This window comes from Platichthys flesus, chromosome 7 (genome assembly GCF_949316205.1).
Source record: "Platichthys flesus chromosome 7, fPlaFle2.1, whole genome shotgun sequence".
In the NCBI taxonomy this organism is placed as follows: domain Eukaryota; kingdom Metazoa; phylum Chordata; class Actinopteri; order Pleuronectiformes; family Pleuronectidae; genus Platichthys; species Platichthys flesus.
Genome location: NC_084951.1, coordinates 4965199 through 4988198, shown reverse-complemented (window position 1 = coordinate 4988198; position 23000 = coordinate 4965199). Strand labels below are relative to the sequence as shown.

The following is a 23000-nucleotide window of genomic DNA, read 5'->3' as shown; positions in this document are numbered from 1 at the left end:
TCTTTCTTTCTCCATCCCTCTGTTGTTTAATTGATTTATTTCCCTTTTTCATTCAAACATCTGTTTATGAAAGTGAGTGTGTCAGTGAATGTTAAAATGACTTGGAAATAGGTCCCGCAGATTATCTCCGCCAGCAGTCACAACATGGCAGCAGTGGCTAAATTGTCATCTTATGGGGCATCTGCGACAGTTCACTAAATGTCCTTTAAGTCTGGGAACATGTCTATTCATTTACGCACCTACGTTTACAAACATATATTATTTGACTTTTCCCAACTTACTTATCTGATTGTTATAATTCCTGTTTTGATCTTGTGTTCCTCATTTACGATTATCTGTCCCTTTGTATTTCACCTGATGAGCCTCCCTGGTCTCTGTACTGTTTGTCACTTTGTTCCTCTTCTCTGTAACAGGAGCAGTGACAGATGTTCGAGGGGACATTTACCTGATGCTCTGGCAGATGGCTCGAGGTTGCGATTATAAACTTATTGTTAATGCAGAAACACAGGTTGAGACAGTTCAGAGACCATAATTAGTGCAAAGTATGATTATTACTTTCTCATCTTCCAGATGCCACTTTGACTAATGAAAACACACATTGTGTTTTTCTATTCAATAACCACTCGTTATCGGTGGTCCCTCCCCTGCTCCGTATGCAAATAAACATGTTTGTTGTTTCTATTTGCAAAGACCAAAAACAACATTCAGCAACAATTCACTTAATTTTCCTTTTCAGACGGATATATAAAAGTAGAGGAGGCGTGGTTAATTGTTTTTCAGCCATGCCCCTTTCCTCCTCCTCCTCGTCCTCCTTCTCCCCCTTGCCCACAGCAGCTTTCCATATACATTAACCCTGCAGTGTATTTAACTCCCAGCCTTTCATCCGCTCTTCCCCATGATCCTCTGCTCACCTACAGTGGTGGTGTATTCAAGTTTTTCAGTTTCCTTCTGCGATTGATTTATTTCTAAAACACTGTCTGGTTTGCCTTATGTTTTTCCTGTCAGTCACCACCTCACCACCCAGTTCTTTGCCATGACAAACAGCCTTTTCCCTCTGCTCATCCCTCCTTATCCACTATCAGCCCTGGACCTGACACTTCCCTCCTCATCTTACCCAGTGGCCTTTTGGGGAAAAGTAGACCCTTCAAACCCGCTGTGTTTTGGTGTGTTGCACCTGGGTCCTAGCCAGACGTTGTCAGACTCACAATTCTAGTCAGAATGTGAACTTCCCGACCTAAAATGTTGTGGGCGGGGCTAAATTTGTCTGGCATCCAGGCTACCTGGGTCCAGCACTTAAAGGCAATCATAGAAGTAAACAGTTTTTGTCTACATGCCTCCCCCTGCTGTTTCTGAGTGATAAAAACAAATGCTTTGATTTTTAAATGTAAATAAATACAGAGATACTCTGTGATGACAGCTTAGTTATATCTAGTACTTCAAATCTATAGGCAATGACCAACAAACTCATTGCAATGTGAGTATTACAAAATAATTCCTACCTGAAGTAATGCAAATTTGCGAAAAAAAAAACAATTTAAACTTTAGGTTTGACTTTTTTCAGAAATCCTGATGAGTTCGATATCATTCAGTGAAGATGGAATTGTCCTCCTAAGTTGACCAAAGAAAGGATTTCGCTTTTGAAAAAGAACAGGAGGGAAAGGAAAGAAACTAAATTAGGAATATTTTCTTTCAGTTTGCATTTGAAAGATTATCAAAATACTAAAGTAAGTGCATTCCACTACTTCAACAAAATACCTTTTGTTGAAGTATAGGTGAAGTGGTAAAAGTGTACTTAAGAATCAGTTTCAGTTACATGGAAATTCTTTTAGTACATAACACAGTGTGGGGATCAGTAATAAGACTTTGACGAGACTGTGTTGAAAACTGTTGTGAAGGAGAAACAGCACAAGCTTGTAAAGATGGAACCTTGGCAGTTCACATACAGTGCATCCGGAAAGAAGCGCTTCACTTTTTCCACATTTTGTTATGTTTCAGCCTTATTCTAAAATGGATTCAAGTCATTTTTTTCTCAAAAGTCTACACACAATACCCCACTTTTTGCAAAAATGGCCTCAATACAATCCTGTCTGCGAGGTCTACAGACAGTTCCTTGGACTTCATGACATGGTTTGTGCTCTAGCATTCACTATCCACACAGCCGTTTTGGCCGGTTACTGCGACCACCTCTCCGGTGATGTTTTTTTTGTTGTTATGGTGAATTCTGGGGGGAGTTGTGTAGTGAATAGGGGACTGACATAATCCACCCTCGCGCTCAGTACAGGCAGAGTCGGCGTCAGTCTCCTACGAGGGCGATGACGTCGACCCCGGGGCATGCCGGGTGACGTGATGACGTCAGGATCCCAAGGCATGATGGGAACGTGGTGACGTCTGAGACCCGAGGACATGCTGGGATGTTAAAAGCCATCTTGTTTGTTATTGTTTTGATGCTAATAAACGGAGCACAATTTGTGTGTCCAACTTGATGGAAGTTGCCCCTTGTGTTGCATCGCAATTTCCACAGTGGGACCTTATATAGACGGTGTGTGCCTTTCCAAATCATGTCCAATCCACTGAATCTACCACAGGTGGACTACAATCAAGTTGAAGAAACATCTCAAGGATGATCATTGGATACAGGATGCACCTGAGCTAAATGTTGAGTGTCATGGAGAAAGCTGTGAATACTTATGTACATGGTAATTTTTTTTGTTTTTACAAAATGTTCAAAAATGTCTAAAAAAACGTTTTTCACTTTGTCTTTATGGGGTATTGTGTGTAGAATTTTGAGGAAACAAATGAATTTAATCCATTTTGGAATAAGGCTGTAACATAAAAAAATGTGGAAAAAGTGAAGCGCTGTGAATACTTTCCGGATGCACTGTAAATTTACTGTCAGTCACTCAACAATTCTATAAAGTTCTCAAAATACAAAAGGAAATAAAATAATTCCTTCTCTGAATTATTTTTCTGATACCCGTCTCTTATATGCTTAAGTACACGACCACAGGTCTGGACATGTTTGAGGATGTTGGTGAGACAGATTGAAGTCGCTCAGCTGATACTACTGAACTGTACAGTGATTGATTGACACCTTTATTCACAGTGCAAAGCTCAGAAAAATACATCTCCTCAATAAAAAATACATTGCTTATTCACCATTTAATATATACTTTATATGACAAGAACAAAACAAATTATGAAAAAAAATGGTGACTGAATGGTTCACATGAAAATAATGTGAAGATGGATAAATCACTACTGGTTTTTGATAAGACACTGGCAGGCTAGCTGCTTCCCCCGGTTTCAAGTCTCTTTGCTAAACTAAGCTTAAGACTTCCTGGGCCTTGCTCTGAGTTTAACATACTGGTCAGAGGGTATTGATTTTCTTATCGAACTCATTGTGATAAAAAAAAAGCTTCAGTACGCAAAATATCATTAATCTTTTTCAGTTTGAAGGATTTTAGCAGTCATTCTTTACATCCGCTGCCGAAGAGGCTGAAGGTATGATGATATGATTCAAGAAGTTCTCCCTGCTCAGTATATGATCTCATAACTTATATGTAAAACTTGTGCATATATTTATATATATGTTAACATTTTAAGGCATAGATTAAAGCATTGATACACAAACCTAAAACAACATAATAATACAAAAGTGCAAACTGTTTCCAGTGTCATAAGCACATAATCCATCTGGTACGGGGGCCCTGAGAGTCCAGCACAACATGAAAATACACAAAACACACAGCATCATGTTTGACAATGAACCCAATCCAAATATACAAAACATAACCGAATACAAAAACACATTGCAAATACCAACAACACAACAAAATACAAAACACTGCAAATGCATGCAGCAGAACAGAATAAAAAACACTGCAAAAACACACAACAGAACCAAATTCAAAAGAAATTGCAAATGCACACAACACAACAAAATACAAAACACTGCAAATACACACAAAAGAATACAAAACACTGCAAATATATTCTCTGAGGAGGACAAGGGTCTTCAGAGACCCACAGAATAGACCTACACTGATGAGTGTCTTCATGAAACATATAGATCCTCATCAGAGGGAATGATAAACCTTTGTCAGCTGCTGGAGCAGAACATAGCCAACCTGACAGTAGTATTGGAGTATTGGCTCACAGTAACATGGACTGTCTGCATCGGTCTACAGTTCTTGGCTTAAATAACTGATATTAATGTACTGGGAGTGTTAGTTAGGGGATAACCAGAAATGGTTTAATACTTTTTTCCTTTAATTAGGTTTATCCTGTGAAATTAAGCATTGATTTGGACTGAGGGATAGATGGTTTACTGATTCTGCTTGTGACAGCCCCCATCCCTCCCTCTCTCTCTCTCAGTCAGACCTCACCAAAGTGACGCGCCCACTCTCCTTAACGGGAAGAATAGGAGAAGTTTAAAGCAATGTCTGGTTGGTTAAAATCTCCGCCGCTAAAACACCCACTACATATCAATCTCTCCCTGTTTCCAGATGCGCATCCAGTCGCAAGTTACCAAATGTGCTCAGTCATGATGCACAAACGCAACTGTGATTATTTTAGTCAAGATGATGTGTTTGTTCTCCTCATATTTTTTTTGATTCTGGTTGTTAAACGTGAGGCTCTGCTGCCAGTCAAACTTCTCCATGTCTGTGATTGTTCATACACAGTAAGCACCGCCCCCTTCATGTGTACTCAGATCTTGATGATGAAAACCTGGGTTAACTAAGTGACAGTTTAGCCTGACTGTGTTTGTTAGGTTAAGTTCAGTTGGATCTTGGGAACATATCCTGGGCCTGTGGACTCGTTAGTAGTAGAGGCCTCTGAGGGGCTATAGCAGACTGGTCAGAGGTGAGGGTGCAGAGAGCTAAGACTGAAGCAGCAGTTCAGTGAAGCACAGTCTGCAGTGGTGCTGTGGTTCCCCCCCCCCCCCCCCCCCCCCCCCCAATGTCGAACCTGTCCCCTCTGCTGATTGCACAGGGACACAGATAATCTGTGGAGACACCTGAAGATGTCAGATCCTATTTGGGGTTGAGAGGATCTGCCTGAGAGAGCATGGGATGAACCTCCTGATGCTTACAGCTGAAGAGGGTTTAGAGATCATGGGGTAGTAGCAGGGGTTCAGGTTTTGATTTAAAAAATATTTAAAAGAAACGTTTTCAATTTGTCATGTAGATTGCTGGACACTGATTTGAAATCAAATCCAAAACACAAATAGATTATTATGATTGTCTCACATTTATCAAAACAGGATGAATAATTAGAAAATAATTAGAAAAGATTTTTTTTTCTCCTTGCGTCCTGCCTTATATATGTTTGTTCTTAAAAACACATTAACTGAACTCACGCTAGTCCGCCTGAACTCGGTTTTGATGTACAACTTCTCTGAACCTCATCCCCTCCACTTCGGGCACACCCACTCCCCTCTTCCGCATCCACTGCCGGAACGGTCTCAGCAGCGCCCGCCTGAGCTCCGCGGTCTTCAGCACGTACACCAGCGGGTTGATGCAAGGCGGCACGATGAGCAGGACCAGCAGGGACATGTGGAGCCTGGCCGCCGTGGTCGAGGGGGTCAACATCGTGCTGCTGGCGCCCTGGTCTTGAGAGGACAGCGCCACCATAGCTACGGTGCCCTCCACCTCCCACACCGCGTCCGAGGTGATCTTTATGAGCAGCGGCAGCAGTTGCAGGAACAGCATGCCGCAGTGGAACAGCACGGTTTTACGCGCCCTGGTGTTGACCGTGTTGAACGGAATTACCGCGTTGCGCGCATCCCGGTACATCCTAAAGTAAGAGAAGGCGTAGACGAACAGGCACACTAGCACAGTGCAGGAGCCCACGAGTTTGCGAAAAACCGCTGAGGCGCGGGGGAATCCCATGTGCTGCTCCACCACGTCCGGCTCGCACAGAAGCCCCTTGGTGGCCCGTTCGATCTTGGGCCCTTGGCCCGTGTGCAGCAGCACCATGTTGACGGTGCTGATGGAGATGGAGAAGACCCAGATGAGGCTCATGGTGTGCCGCAGACGCACCTCAGTGACGATGACCAGGTAGTGGATGGCGTGGCACACGTACAAGTAGCGCTCCAGCGCCATGCAGGTGATAGTGACGAGGCTGGAGAAAATGCTGGCGGTTCCTGTGAAGTACTGCACGTAACACCAGGTGCTGAACTCCATCGTCCGGCGCTGAACTAACGAGTGGATGACCGCCGGGCTGATGCTGACAGTCTGCATGAGGTCGCTCAGTATCAGGTTCTTGAGGAAAGCACAGCGCGGCTCCCAGGAGAGGTCCTCGGACCGCCCGATCCCGAACAGAGCGACCCCGTTACCCAGAAACGAGAGGATGGTCAGCAGCACTAAGATGCATATCAGCGCTGGAATCGCGTCTCCGTTGGGCATTATGGACAGAAAGAGGCAGCCAGCCAAGTCCAGCTGGCCGGTTACGCGCGGCTCAGTTCGGTTTTCCTCGTTGAACAAGTCGCACTGCTCGGTGAGGTTGTGTGCCTCCGTGCTGGTCATCACATATATAAGTTTGATGGAAAATAGTCTGCGCTCGTCTTATCATCCTCCTCCTAGGCATAAGCGTTGTGCGCGCCTCTGGTCAGTGGCCTCCAGCTTCTCCATCCACTCTGACCTGGCAGCCCCCCCTCCCCGTACACTTTGTGACAACCTCTACATTGTGAGCGCAGCCTCCAGGTGTTTGGTTGAGTAGTGAGTACGTGGAAGTATTGCTCCATGAAGCGCTTTTACGCACCACACCCTCTGTACGACTGATGCTAAACACCGTTCAGCTGAGGAGTATTTCACTCTGCTTGTTGGAGACATAACGTACAAAGTTCAATATGTTGTCCTTCACTTTTGTTCCTCATCAGTGATGATACGTTTTTGATCCTCTGCAGAGATAGAAAATAAAGATAATAACAATCGACATTTAATATGATACAAAATGGAAATAGCCTACTGCATAAAATATTAGGCTGTTTTAAATGTGCAATATAAAGATAAAAGTTGTGTACCGTTGTGTAATTGTGCAATGATCTATACAAACACACGCTGGTTAAATAGAATTAAGATAAACAGTTTTACTTAGTATACATCTATGAGATCCTTTCAGATAAAAATCCTCCATAATTTTTACAAACAAAGAAAACGTTAAATATTTGTGGTGTTTTAGAGTCAGATAAATGTCGTCTTTGTTTTACACAAAGTCAATTGTACCTTTATTTTGGTATTGCTATGTTGTGTTTGCTTTTTGGAGGGTGAATTTTCTAATTGAATTTTCAATGAGACTCCTTCATTGTTATATTAGGGGATGTTAAAGAAAAAAGTAGTTATATAAGCTTATTTTGCTAGGAAAAATATTTATTTTTAAAGCTGGTTTAAATGTCCACCTATTTAAAATGGTTGTTAGTCACCATTATATTCTCGAAGAATGTATTGCAAATACAAATGGTGAGGATGACAAATATTTTAAGCAATTTATTACAATTGAAGACAAATTATTACAATTGAAGACATTTAAAAATGTACTATTCAATGTAAAACCCAAATATTTATAGGTTATTTCTAGACAATTTTTGTAGTTATTCAGTTATTTCTCTACCCTTGTGTATGTCACATGTCTGGTGGGTTGGTGGACCTGATCTTATTTGCTGTAGCAATGTATGGTTTGTTATGGTATTAACAGTCATGGTTTTGATGGAAGTTTGTGTTTGTTTTGCACAACTGATTGATAAAACCACAGCTTGTCTTCTTCCTTCGAGATCTTCAAGTCTCAAGACATTTGACATTTAGGGCACCAGTAACACGAATGCCTGATGAATCTACACTGGAGCCAATACTGATGTTACAGCATGTGTTTAGATAACCCGAAGCCTTTCGCTGTGACTCGATTACTCGAAAACACAAAGACAGGGTGTGAACAAGTAACAGCAAGTTCTGTCTTTAGGAGACTTTACGGTGAAATGATATCACTTCATTTATTATATTTATTGATCCGCGGGAGCAAGATCCATGTGATGTGCTGGTGCAAGTATAGTGAATAAATGAATGAATAAAAAAATGAAGGAATTAAGATATAAATACAAATTCATACAGTTCCAGAATACTGTGCTTACATTTTCGAACAGCCGTTCAACTTTAATATGTTTTGATCTGAAATGAATTGAATACATTTTAATTTTAGTTCATTCATTTGTTGCCATGGATTTTGTAAAGAACCTTGTAACCTCGATTAGATAAGTGTTCAACAAATAAAGTTATTATTATTATTAGAATTATTACTTGTACAGACCCTCAGATTGAACAGACAAGTCATCTCTGAAAAGAAAGGTGTTTTTTTTCTTTTTAGTACAAACTGAAAATAATGTTGGATACTTCTTTATCTTCTTGCCAATAGCTGAAGTGGACCTGTTTGTCTATAAAACATTAATAATAATTGACATGAATGACTTGAATGAGTCTCGTTAATGGAAAGGATAAAATTAAAGGAGTTGAGCAAATGTATGCCCTTGAAATACATGTTCATATTACTCAATGGATGAGTGAATAATAGCGTACATTCATTGGATGATATTGTAGGGTTACACTAGAAATAGTGTATATGTGGACAAGGGTGAGAGATTCTATGTAAGTGGACTTGAGAATCAGTAATGAGAATTATTCAACACGATTTCTTTAAATAGACATGTATTTGAACACAAACTGCAGTTCAAGTATGTTGGACAGTGACAATACAGCATAAATTTCCCAATCAGTCTTTGTACATGGTCTGTCCTACCACACAGTGGAGTGAAGAACATGGAAGTCAAAACTTTCTCTCAAAGATCTTTAGGTTAGCTCACCATCCAGTTAACTGGAATCTTCGAATTCCTCTCTGGCACCGGAGAATTATTTTCATCACCAAAAACCTGACCTATATACAGGTCACACGTGTATATGGAATGTCATCCACACACAGTCATCTCTTGACCATATTTGCTAACATTAACAATTGCTCACATATCAATACAGCCTCCACTTCAAGTTATGGCCTTAATTGGCTCTCTTGTACAACAAAATATAATTATTTTAGTTCATTACTCAACGCTAAATTAAATTGGAATACTGTTACGTTCAAGTATTAATATCAAAACAGAATCACATTGACTTAAGGCATACGTTCATACCAAGGGGCAACATCCTGGTCTGAGCAATGAGGCAAATACAGGAGGGTGTAAAAAGCAGTTCACTAGTGACTACTAGTGGCTGGCTCCAAGAAGGAGTCAATTCCCATTGACTCTCATGTTGAAAAGCCCGACTTTAGAGCAGAATTAAACCTGTTTACTGCCTGGTTCCAAAAACGGTTTTAGTATCAATTACAAGGTTCCTTCATGACAACTCTGAGGGGTTAAGTTAAGTTAAAGACGTCTGCAGTCCTCTTTCTGTGGTAAGTAAAGTTTAGTATTTTATTTATTTGATAGTAGTGATTCGCAGGTATCGGTGCCTCTGTACTTGGCCAGTTAGCTTAGCTCCGCTAGCCCGCAGGCAAGATACCAGCAGTAATGGCGATGTTAACGGGACCGTACGGGAGTTATTAGCGACACACACTGACATGAACCGACATGATCCGGTCCACCCAGCAGAGAGAAGCATTAGAATTAATCTTTTAAACTGAGACAGGAGACTGTGTGTGTTTGGAGAAAAAGCTCCGCCACACAAGATATCTAATGTTATGTAAAGTTGTTTCACTCGACAACCCATTTGACTTGACTAAGCTACACAGATTCTTATTCTGCAGAAACAGATTTACTGTGATCATCTGAAACCTGAGTATTTAAAGGGGACATATTATGCCCATTTCACCACAGTTGATATGGTTCCTTGGGGTCTTAATGAAATGTCTGTAACATTTTTTGGTCAAAATACCACAAGGATCATTTAAAACAGCACCTTTTTACTCTGTCTAAAACAGACCTCCTCAGTTCGACCTGTTTTGAGGGCCCCGCCCCCCTCTCAGCCCGCCCCCATCTTACCCCACCCCCTTTCACCCCTCTCATCATTTATTCTCTAAATACAATGTAAACTTTGCTCAGCCGTTACAGGTATTTGTCGTAGAGAAGCTTTGTTAGCTGGTGTTGAGGCTATCTGGGCCGGAGAATCAGAGTGGTCCTGCCCTCTTGCTCGGTGCTCCAGATACGCAGAGTGTTCCCTGATGCTCAGGGAAGTTATACAGGGTTCAGACCTGCCCTTGATTGAAACTCGACACATTGCTGGCTATAACTTCCTGCTTGTCAGGTTTCTCATACTTAGCAGAGAGGTCCTCAGGTTTTGAGATCTTCAGCACCTCATTCACATATGGGGCCGGGTCCTGAAAAACCTCGTGAAAGATGAGGTCCAACAAGTTATCGACGTAATCTGTAATACAAATTGAGGGGAAAAGTTGGACATTTTGCACTTTTTGTATTTATCATTTTCTTTTTATAATTATTTTATTCTATTTATCGTGAAGACGATAAATAAATGGTCTTTAAATCGTGAAGACCATTTAAAGACAGCAGTTAATCGATATGTTATTTATGTTTCACATACTGTTTGTACATTGTTTGGCTTTTAAATAGAGCCTGTGAGAATCACGGAAGGTTGCATCTGCTTTCACCGGCTTTGCTGTGCACTCGCCCTTCTTATATATTACATCTGTCCCCCGCCGACACACAGGATAAACCTCAAACAGCTCCAGGAGGCAGTTTTCATAGACAATATATGTGGGTGTCTTATGAACAGGGTTGGAAGATTCCATTCTATTAGAACGACAAAGATTTCACCAAAAGGCTGCAACAACTTAAAAAAGTGTAGGATGGTAATCCATCTGATTATTGAAATGTTTAGATTAAATATTGAGTCACCCACGTCACATCTGCTGACTCAGTTAAGACTGTGATTGAGTCATCAGGATCATAGGTAGCATCCTGTGGCTCTCCGAAGTCCATACTTGAACAACTTGGGTTGTCCTCTCCCTCCTCCAAGCGAGGTCTCTTACAGCTGAGGTCCCAACACCAACATCAGTGCAGCACAGTTTTCTGTGTGCCTATGATAAAACAGACACAGTATCCATGGAGTCACAACAAATGAGATGCTGTTACAACTTTAACACAGAGACACAATCAATGACATGAAGAAGTAACTGAGGGTAAACCAACCTGTACTTTTGTAGTGAGGTTGCAGTTTTCATAGAAAGCTGCGTTCCATGTGTGCGCATCTGTGGTGGGTCCGTCTGGCATGCTACGTGATGTAGCCTAGCACCGTGAACAGATGTGCTTGCCTGAACACCAAAAGCAGCAATGTTATTCATGTTTGTACTACTGTCATGCATACAAGGATACAAGGGCACATTTCCCCAACTAGGGCTGGTAATGAATAATCGTTCTAGTCCCGCACATTATGACAACAACATACTCCGGTATCTTGAACGAGCGGCCGTAGCAGCAGCTGTGATTTTTTCCCACGGCAGCACTGGGCTGAAAGTTAGCTACAGTGCCAGTAGCAACCTTAGCAGCTACTGACGGCCGGCGCAGCTACTGACGGACGGCGGCAGCTACTGACAGACGGCGGCCGCGGCAGCTACGGCCGGCCAGCGGCCGCGGCAGGTACGGACGGCCGGCAACCGTAGCAGCTACTGACGGCCGGCGCAGCTACGGACGGCTGGCGCCCCGTAGCAGCTGCTTACGGCCGGCTGCCATAGCTAACTTCCGGCTACAGCAGCTACTAGGCACACACCAGCGGAGGGGGGGAAAGCGCGTGGAGAGCACAACACTCATGAACCTGCAGTGCGAACACCGTTCACCGTGGACTCCGACGCCGTCTTCTCGCTAAGACTCGCCAGCCGTCCTCGATTAATTGTTCAATAACGTTATTAACAGTCGAACATGAAAACTCCTGTAAATACTCTCCCTATCCCCCACCACTACATACTAGCCCCCCACCCCCTCACACACGGCACAACATGCTAACGGCACTAGCCTCCACACAAAATGTCTAAAAGAAGCAAATACCAGAATTATTTAAAAAAAATACTTACATTTCCCTCGTCTTCAGTATTGCGATGGAAAGATGGCACCGACCCCTCTTTCAATAACAACCTTTTAGAGAATCCAGCGTTATATTGGCCCAGGTTGATAAAACAGTCTGATTCAAAGTGGTGGCAGGAACGTTGCCATCATATATGAACTCAATCCATCTCAATCTTGTGTCTTCTGAAGCTGGAGTCACATGAAGACATTTGTGCTGATTTGTGCAGCCGACCACTGAGAATCTCGGTTGTCGAAATTGATTCATGCTGCTGTTAGCTTATCCAAGTGTTTCCAAGGCCAAGGCTTGCAAGAATGAAATGGCGGACACCGGTGGACCGAGCTTCTATAAAGTGGGAGGGTCCATCTAGGGGTGGGTCGAGTGGTAGTGGGGGAGTGCATAGAGCTTTGGGGGAATGTACTAAATGGGCATTTTTCGACTATGACGTCTATTTCGGTCGAAATTCCATTGGACACACTTTAGCACATAGTTTCTGAAATAGAGGAACCACAACAAATCGCGGGAGTGATTTTTTTCCAGAGTTTTTGCGACGGTAGACATGCCAGATACCCAAACTAATGTGTAGAAGCACTACAAAAGTGGAATTTTCATAATATGTCCCCTTTAAAGTCACATCTACATTTGAAGAGCAGCTGATTAAAGTTGCATTACGTCTCCTGAAGCTCTTTATTCAGCCTGAAGCTGGTGCAGTGCTTCATCTAATGAAAATAAAGACTCACTATAAAATAATGTTTTGTGTTGTGTATGTTCCAGCAAAGACTGGTTCTTTAAGTGTATTCTGTGCTCAGCAGGTGGAAGCACAGATGTCAGACAGAACAGATGTACTAGGCTCTGGGTTAGTACCCTCATGGTTAAATGTACATATTGTAAGTCGCTTTGGATAAAAGTACTGAAAGAAATAAAACATTATACAAATATATAAAAAGTCTTTCTACTTCATCTGTAATATTCAAGGTGATAATCTCCCACAGAGCTGTTGATAACAATCCACATCAAGTCTCTCCACTTCCCTCCCTGTGAAAACATAATTATATACTTAATATGAGAACTGTTTACACCACTGGTGTGTGGAGATTATAATCATATCTAAACTGTCTAACCTAGATTCCATGACAGGCTAAATAAATGAGATGGAAATAGTAATGGTGGTTAAACCTGGCTGTATCAGCACATTTGTGAAACTTATTTTATATCACATGCAACTTAAACATGTAGCGTATTGATATTAACTTATTAAAATCACAACCATAAACAAGGCTCTGTAGTTAACTTGCCTCAATCTGTTCATTAGAGGTGTTAAATAAACTGTAACTTTGATAACTACTTGAGGCATGTAAGCATATGATTATGATGATAGATAAAGCAATAGGTTTTGTTGTTGTGTAGTTTCAAGGTAATTTACCTCTAGTTCATGGCAAAGGTTCCCGACCATCCGGAACCAGCAAGAACGCAGCACTAGCCGGTTAGCACAGGCGGGTAGCATGTCGCGGGTAACCTAGCTCCGTAGCCTGAGCTAACCGGGAAACATTGAGCTCTGCGGGCGTGGCTCAGCTGTCAGTCTTCACTCGCGCTCCTGCTCCTTGCCCATGTACTGGTTAGCCAGGAACTAGGAGGAGTCAGCACCGGCAAGATGGCGCCGGGTGAACGCCTACTACTAGCCTCATTTTCACTCTGCAGAAACCAACGGGTGACGTCACGGACCGTCGTCCATTTATATATGTATATGATTCATACACATATTATCAGTTCTTTGTTTTTTCTATGCCAGGCACATAAAAGCTACATGCTAACGCTGAAGTTCAATGAGTAGAAACTCCAAAGCTATTGGGCAAAAAGTAAATGAACATGGAGCAGTGCTTTAAATCTGCCCTAATAACCCATATAAACAACAAAGCTAGCCAGGTAGCCTTTTGATATTCACAATTAAAAATAGACAATTAACATACAAAGATCCGAGGCGACAGAACTATTTCCCCTTATCTCACATGCTAGCGCTATTAGCAAATAACCGCTTCGCTTTCTCCTGTAAATCTCCTCTAAAACAGATGAAACAAAAGATGTCTTACTACCCGTCTCTGGTGATATTTTAATTTACCTGAAAGGACGGTGATTCCTATAGGCTGCTCTCTCTCTCTCTCTCTCTCTCTCTCTCTCTCTCTCTCTCTCTCTCTCTCTCTCTCTCTCTCTCTCTCTCTCTCTCTCTCTGAGTGCATGTTGGGAGTGAGTCTGGTGAGTGAGCTGGAGAAAGTTTGTTTCAAACTATATATTTCTACCTGTTTACTTTGCTCTTTTTCCCTCTGCACTTGTAGTAGAGGTGTTTTTTGTTTCTGTGTGAGTGACAGGGTCAGGAGCAGTAGTTTAGTTGTTAGTAGTGTGTTTGTGTTTGTGCAGCATGGCTGCTGCAGGTAGAGGCTCCGGCCTCCACAAGCTAACACGCCGACACGGCATCAAACTGTGTCCAGCTGTGGACTGCTCGGTGGAGGAGGTCAGTCTGGCTGTGGGTGAGGTTGTGGGGTATGACAGTGTGAAGTCTGCCTCACGAATGAACAGTGCTGTGGTGGTGTTTGTAGAGAGCATAGAAAAAGCTAACCAGCTACTTGAGAGGTCCTAATTTCTAATGTCCCCCCATTCCTGAAGAATGAGTTATTGGAGAAGGAACTGGCCAGACATGGACAATTAATGTCCCCCATAAAAATGATCCCCATTCACAGTAGATCTCCACATCTAAAACATGTCATGTCTTTTAGGAGACACGTGTTTATGGTTCTCAAGAAAAGTGAGGAGGAGTTGAACCTGGTGTTTAGTTTTAAAGTTGAGGATTATAACTACACGGTGCATGTAACTTCAGGGAACATGAAGTGTTTTGGCTGTGGGAGGGAGGGACACCTGATCCGCTTGTGCCCGGACACAGCCGGTGGGGGCCAGTCGGCTGCCTCTGCATCGGGGCCTCCGCCTGCCTCGGCCGGTGGTGGTTCCTCTGCTCCTGCATTGGGGCCTCCGCCTGCCTTGGCCGGGGGTGGCTCCTCTGCTCCTGCATCGGGACCTCCGCCTGCCTTGGCCGGTGGTGGTTCCCCTGCTCCTGCATCGGGGCCTCCGGCTGCCTCGGCCGGGGGTGGTTCCTCTGCTCCTGCGTCGGGGCCCCCGCCTGCCCTGGCGGGTGGTGGCTCGGATGCTCCTGCACCGGGGCCTCCGCCTGCCTTGGTCGGGGGTGGTTCCTCTGCTCCTGCGTCGGGGCCTCTGCCTGCCTTGGCCGGGGGTAGTTCCTCTGCTCCTGCATCGGGGCCCCCGCCTGTCTCGGGTGGTGCTGGGGCCACTGTCCCGATGGAGCCACGGGGGGACACACCAGGTTCACGGGGGGAGGACAGTGAGGACGTCCATCAAGAGAACGAGGTGAGATATACTCACACATCCACTAGAGGAGCAGAGGCAGAGCTCCCTGATGAGGAGGATTTTTTGATGGAGGAAGATTTCCTAAAACTGTCAGCCAAAAGAAAAAACCCTGAAAACAAGACAAATAGTAACCAGGCAAAAAAAGTATCTAAGATAAACCCACCGTGTTCTTCCTCTCAGTCAGAGGACATTTCAACAGAAACACCGGAGAACATGAAGGAGGATGTAGAGAGGCTTTACACCTTCACCAGTATCAGGAAGTTTTTACAAAACACTAAGGGCACAAGAACGGTTAGAGTAGAGGACGTTACCCAGATTTAGGACTTTTCCTCAAGTCATTGAAGTATCACATGGGGAATTCTGAAGGTCCAGACCAACCGACCTTCACTGATCAGGAAACTTATCGTCTTAAAAAACTAATGTCGAAGGTCCGAGCCCAAATAGCAATTTGATGTTGAAAAACCTGTCTGTTTCCTCTGTCTGTGTGGTCCTCTATGTTTGTTTTAACCTCTCTCTTATCCTCAACATGTGTGACATAAAGCTGGGATCTTTAAATATGAATGGTGCCAGAGGAGATGTGAAGAGAGCTGCTCTGTTCAGCCTGTGTAGAATCAGGAAGTTAAATGTTGTTTTTCTCCAGGAAACACACAGCACAGCTGAGAGTGAAGCTTCGTGGAGGAAGGAGTGGGATGGGCAGGTGTTCTTCAGCCATAAGAGCAGTAACAGTGCTGGAGTGGCCATTTTATTTTCCAGGGACTTTCTACCTGTTTCCTCTGCAACAGAGGATATTGTAGAAGGTCACTTGTTAAAAATACAGGCTGTCTTTGAAAATGTAAAACTAACCTTCATAAATGTTTATGCTCCGACTGTAGGCACAGAAAGAGTAACTCTGCTAAACACTCTGAACTCTGCTGTTAACTCGTGTAGTGGTGAAGGTCACATGTTCCTGGGTGGTGACTTTAACTGCACGGCTGATGCAGCTCTGGACAGAAACCATGCAGAACCTCATGGAGCCTCCAGGAGGTGTCTTGTCAAACTGATTGAACAGAATGATCTGTGTGACACCTGGAGGTTTCATCGGTAAAATATCATCTGCTAAAGTTAACTGGGGAAAAAGTGAAGCTTTAGCAATGGGAACTGAGCTGAGGAGAGAACTTGTATTACCAGGGGGGTTGACCTGGAAAAAAGAGGGTCTTAAATATCTAGGTATTTATCTTGGGGATGCAACCTTCATAAGCAAAAATTGGGATAATGTTTTAGAGAAGGTAGAGGGACGCCTTAAAAAATGGAAGTGGCTTCGTCCACACATGTCGTTTAAAGGCCGCACCCTCATTATAAACAACCTGGTGTCCTCCATGCTGTGGCACCGACTGGCATGTGTGGACCCCCCAGCACGTCTGCTGGCCAGGATACAGGCCGTGATGGTGGACTTCTTCTGGGACCGTCTGCACTGGGTCCCACAGAGTGTCCTCTTTCTACCTACGGAGGAGGGGGGACATGGCCTTGTCCACTTGGCGAGTAGGGGGGCCGCTTTCAGACTCCAGTTTGTCCAGAGACTCCTTACTGGTCCTTTGGACCTGGTCTGGAGACCAGTAGCCCGTGCCATACTCGAGCGGAGTGGTGGGCTAGGCCTGGCTGAGTCGTGGTTTCTAATGGATGTGAATGCATGTAAGTTGAACAACCTTCCACTTTTTTACAAAGGACTGCTCCGAGTGTGGGGAATGTTCCAGAAGGGCAGACTGAAAGACTCTGACTCTCTGCTTTGGCTCCTCAAAGAGCCAGTGGTTCACGGGAATCGGCTCCGGTGTGCTGCAGAACCAGCCCTGAATCAAAAACTGTGCGAGGCCCGGGTCCTCACACTGGACCATGTGGTGGAGGTGTGTGGCCCTCACTTGGACAACGCTGCAGGTCTGGCCTCACGTTTGGGGATCAGGTCAGTCAGGGTGGTCAGCTTCCTGCTGAGAGGCTGGAAACAGCAGCTGACTCACCCTGAACTTCAGTTGATCACTGATTACCGGGATGGACTCATTCAGCCGGACACCAGTGATCCTCTTCCTGAGTTAACAATTGTTCCTATGATAAAATGTGAAGGTTTGTTGTTGAAATTAAAAACTGCCCCTGGTAATACACTCAGCACCATGACAGGGAAAACAATGTATTATTTACTAGTGAAGTTTCTGAACCAGAACAGACTAGAAGCCCGGAGTGACTCTCCATGGAGAACTCATCTGGATCTGACGGAGGCTCAGAGGCCGGAGTGGAGAGCCCTGTACAAACCACCGCTGACTAAGAGGGGGGGGGACTTACAGTGGAGGGTTCTACACAGAGCTGTTCCTGTAACGATTTTGTTTCGGTGATTAACTCTGAAATTGCTGCTACATGGCCCTTCTATCCACAGAGGGAGACGGTTCTTCAATGTTTTCTGAAGTGTGGTCGACTCTCCTCACTGTTTCTGTTTCTGACTCACCTGTGTGCTTTATTTGAAGAAGTTTTCACAGATCAAATGTTCATCCTGGGTTACAAGTACAACAGTAAAAACAAAATAAAATGTCAACTCTTCAACTTTTTTTTGGGTCAAGCAAAGATGGCGATCTATCTCTCCAGGAGGAAAAAACTTGAAGACTCACTGGATGTAGATGTTATTTGCATCTTTAAACAAATGTTAAAGGCGAGGCTGAAAACTGATTTTTCTTTCTTTATTTTGTCAAATAATGTAGAAGATTTTGAGAAGATGTGGTGCCTCAAGCAGGTTTTATGTTCTGTGACAATAGATAAGCTGGAGTTTGGTCATATTTTGGATTGAATATTGTTTTTATGTTGATGTAACTTGTGTTTTTGAAAACTGAGTGAATAAAAGTGGCTTGAAAAATCTCTCTCTCTCATTTATTTTAATCAATTAAAAGGGCTGCCTCCAGCAGAATATTTACGGTCACTGTTTTATTTAGATTTAATTTAGTTTATTTGGCCTTGTTTAGATTTAGTTTCTAGCTGATTAATTGGTTTCTTTGTTTTGTTCTATGTGTCATGGAGGGGAAAATAACACGGGTGGAGAGCCAAACCTTCTGACCCGGCTGGTAGTCCGGGGCGATTGGATGCCACGGTGTAGCGGTCAGCGGCCCGGAGTAGAGCCGCCCTGGCTTGGGTCCAAGTCCTGCGACAACGGCGGATGAAGCTCTGGACAGAGGGGCAGGATGCTTCTTTCTCAAGTGCAGGAAAAAGCGGTGGCTGGAACCCATAGGTGCACTCAAAGGGGGAGAGACCGGTGGCGGAACTGGTCAAGGTGTTGTGGGCATATTCTACCCATAGAAGTTGTTCGGACCAGGAAGTAGGGTCTTGAGATATCATGCAGCGTAGTGCTGTTTCCATCTCCTGATTTTTGCGTTTGGTCTGGCCATTGGACTGGGGGTGGTACCCTGAGGACAGGCTGACGGTGGCTCCCAGGAGCGAGCAGAACTCCCTCCAGAACACTGAGGCGAACTGGGGACCCCGATCAGAGACCATGTCCACCGGGATGCCATGGAGACGGATGACGTGGAGAAGGAGTAGTTTAGCCGTCTCCTTGGCAGATGGAAGTTTGGGCAGGGGCAAGAAATGTGCCATCTTGCTGTACCGATCTACCACCGTCAGGATAGTAGTGTTGCCACTGGACGGTGGTAGACCGGTGACAAAGTCCAAAGAAATGTGCAACCAGGGACGATGAGGCACAGGCAGAGGATGTAGAAGACCGGCAGGGGCATTGTGAGCCGGCTTGTGCTGGTTGCAGGTGGGACAGGCATTGACAAAATCCCGAATGTCCTCATCCAGTGACGTCCACCAGAACCGGCGCTGTACGACGTCCTTGGTCCGTTGGATCCCTGGATGACAGATAAGTTGAGTGCTGTGGGCCCATTATAGAACCTCGGACCGGAGGTCAGGCGGGACGAACAGACAGGTGGGAGGGCAAGCACTGGGTCCGGGCTGGTCTTGGGCGGCGGCCCTGACCCTCTCCTCTATCTCCCAGGTGAGTGTGGCCACCAGATGGGAAGATAGTGTCTGGGTCGGTCCTGTCCCCCTCCTCTTCCAAGAACTGACGGGACAGGGCGTCGGGCTTGACGTTGCGGGACCCCGGTCGATAGGAGAGGGAAAAGTTGAAGTGGGTCAGGAAAAGTGCCTGGCGGGAGTTCAGTCTCTTAGCGGACTGGAGGTACTCGAGGTTTTTATGGTCAGTCCATACCAGAAACGGCAGTTTAGTCCCCTCGAGCCAGTGTCGCCACTCTTCCAAAGCCAACTTGATGGCGAGGAGCTCACGGTTCCCAATGTCATAATTCCTCTCTGCCGGGGTCAAACGTAGGGAATAGAAGGCGCAGGGGTGCAACTTCTGGTCGGAGGCCGCTCTCTGGGACAAGACGGTCCCCACTCCTAAGGTGGAAGCGTCCACCTCGACCACGAACTGCCGTTCAGGGTCCGGCATTTGGAGGATGGGGGCCGAGGTGAATCGTGTCTTCAGGGCCTGAAAAGAGTCATTGGCGGCCGTGGACCAGAGAAAGGGCACCTTGGAGGAGGTAAGAGCTGTGAGGGGGGCCGCCACCGAACTGTAGCCCCTGATGAACCTCCGGTAGAAGTTGGCGAAGCCCAGGAAACGTTGAAGCTGCTTGCGGGAATTGGGGGCTGGCCAAGTGGTGACAGCAGAAACCTTGGCTGAATCCATCTCCACGGTCCCTCTCCCTACGACGTAGGGAGAGGGACCTTGTTGGAGCTTGTTGGAGGTTGATGGCGCAGTCATAGGGCCGATGTTGGGGAAGGGAGGTTGCCTTGGCTTTACTGAAGACCTCCCTGAAGTCCAGATACTCAGGCGGGACCCCCAGCACATCGGTCGAAGAACTGGTCCCGGCAGAAGATCGTGGTGGGGCGGCTTGCTTGAGGCAGACCTGGTGACAGGAAGGACTCCACCCCAGGATCGCCCCTTTGGTCCAATTAAGGTGTGGATTGTGACGTTGGAGCCATGGGAACCCCAGAAGGAGAGGATGACGAGGAGAGTGCAGGATGTGAAACTGGAGTGTTTCATGGTGGTTCCCAGAGATTAACATCCGTATAGGCGCTGTAAGGTGGGTAACAGTTCCCAGAAGTCGGCCATCCAGCACGTTTGAGGAGACTGGAGCTGGCAGGGGAATCTGACCGACACCCAGCTGCAGAGCTAGGTTAGAATCCATAATGTTGGCATCAGAGCCAGAGTCAATGAGGGTGGCGAGGGTCTGGGATCCCTCAGGCAGTAGCAGGCGGACCTGGCACAGGGATCGTGAGCTGGAGGAGGAGCTAGATGTATGACTCACCAGGAACTCCTTCCTTCCTCGTGAGCCCGACCCCTTTAGCAGACACCCGGAAGCCGCTGGTGACGGGGCAGGCTGGCGTCGTCCTGTGAGCCCCTGATGTCTCTCCCGCTGTCTCGCTTGAATGCGACGGCCTATGCGGGACGCCAGCTCGATGATGCCGTCGAGAGTGGAGGGAAGATCGTACGAAATCAGTTCGTCCTTAATGTAGTCAGCGAGCCCCATCAGGAATGCGTCGCACTGGGCAGCCTGGTTTCACTCGCTGGAGCTAGCCTGGGTGCGGAAGTGGATGGAGTAATCGACCACTGAACGAGATCCTTGGTTCAGACCCAGAAGCCCTCCTGAAGCGTCCGGACCTCGAGAAGCTTCTCCGAACACTTTGCGGAGCTCAGCGGCGAAGGCTTGGAAAGAGGAGCACGCTGGAGTGCGACGCTCCCACTCGGCTGTTCCCCACAGCCGAGCGCGCCCCGTCAGATGATTAACGGTGAACGCCACCCTGGCGTCTTCAGAAGCGAAGGTGTTGGGCTGGAGGGCGAACAGGATGGAACAGTTTGTGAGGAACGGGCGGCAGCCCTCTGCGTCCCCGGCGTAGCGTTCAGGAACCCCCACACGAGGCTCCGAGACGAAAGCAGAGGCAGAGGCAGCCGGGGCTGGAGGAGGCTGAACTGGTTCTGGAGGCAGAGGGACAGCTTGAGCAAAAGGCAATGTGCAATCCAGCTTTAAGGACTTGAATATTGATGAGTTCTTGGCTCCAAAAACGATATGCCCTCTACTGCCCTTTTATTGTATTATATCGCTTGCAGTGTTTCTTAAAGTGTGCTGTGTTTTGTTTTAATGCATGATATTTTAGCGTTGTAAAATTGGGTCTGGAGCCTTTAATTTCTCTCTTTTACTAATTGTCTCTAGACCAGGCCAGTACTTCAACCTTTGCACATGTCACTGTGTTGTTTGATCAGTCTTTTTAAATCATTTGCACGAATTAAATAAATTGTATATTTCTGATATTTCAGCCTCCCATCCTGTTTTATTCTGAATATATGTGTTGAGCCAAATTTACATTCAGTGTCACTATAAGTGCTTTCTCATCACTACATTTATAACAATACTGCAAATAATACAATACTTATATAAAGTGTTTCAACACATCTGACATATTCTCAACGCAAATAAAAAATTCCAAGGCATCATTGATATGATATTTGTTTGTGTGTGGTTTTTTTTGCACAAGGCGTAAATAGATTGTTGTAGAGGGGGCGGCTAGAAGCTGCAGTGAGGAAGGAAGAAGGGCACAGAGGTAAAAGAGGAGAGAAACAGGGATCAGGATAAAGGGATACTGGTACAGTGGGGGAGGAGTGATGGCATACCACCGGCCTTATACAGGGTGTGTTTGCTTGGAGGCTTCGGCTGCCCCCCCAGGAATCTCCAGGAATAGAGTGGTGGAAGAGAAGAAAGTGGAAGAAGGAGAAGAAAGATGGAAACTCTGAAAAGGACCAAAAAAGTCAAGAAGCATTTTCCTCATTGTTGTTTGCTCTTCTTCTTTAAACCAAAATTCTGTCTCACCGTTCTGCGCCTATTTGTGTCACCCAACTAGGGTGCCTCTGAAAAATCTTGAGCTGGGCAGAGCATCAGCTGGTGCTGTCAGTCAGGCAGCACACAGGCACTCTATGAAGGAGGTGACATAAGTCGAACGGCATGGAGGCTGAACGCACTGTGGCCCTTGGGGGGAGGCATGGGTGACGACTGAGAGGGTTGAGAGGAGGTTAAGAGGGAAAGAGGAGACGGGTGGGGATCAAAACTTAGAGAACAGTAGGAGGGTGATAAAAAAGAGGAGTGTTGTCTGAAAGAGCAAGGATAGAAGTGAAGAAAGGGTGTGTTGGGTGCTTGAGACTGTCCTTTTTCATCACTCTGAGCATGCCGCTGCTAAACGATAGGCACCCTGGCTGGTCTTTATCGTCCTTTTCTTTAGGAAAGAATTATAGTTCCCAACAACATACGTCTATTGATCTGTACACTTTTGATTTCTCGGTCCATCCATTTGGTCTTCCATTTGTTCATCCATCCCTCTCTCATGGATGTGAAATCTCAAGAGCACTGTGACGGATTTCTTTCAAAGTTGGAACAAAGTTTCACTTTCCCGCTCAAGCATTAAAGTCGTGAGTGAAGAGTTTAGATTATGGCGGTCAAAGGTCAAGATCTCTGGGATTTCAATACGTTTATTGATATCTTGAAC

The 23000-nt window shown here is 45.3% G+C and overlaps 1 protein-coding gene across 1 annotated transcript; it reads right to left on the bottom strand.

Moving 5' to 3' along the window:
* Positions 1-5360: 5360 nt before the first annotated feature.
* On the bottom strand, positions 5361-6527 carry LOC133956845 (olfactory receptor 14I1). The gene has a single exon (XM_062392188.1). The coding sequence runs from the start codon at positions 6525-6527 to the stop codon at positions 5361-5363; it is 1167 nt and encodes a 388-aa protein (XP_062248172.1).
* Between the last annotated feature and the right edge of the window lie 16473 nt (positions 6528-23000).

Excerpts from the sequence above, each read along its gene's own strand:
- LOC133956845 (XM_062392188.1), bottom strand. The coding sequence starts at position 6,527 with ATGACCAGCACGGAGGCACACAACCTCACCGAGCAGTGCGACTTGTTC.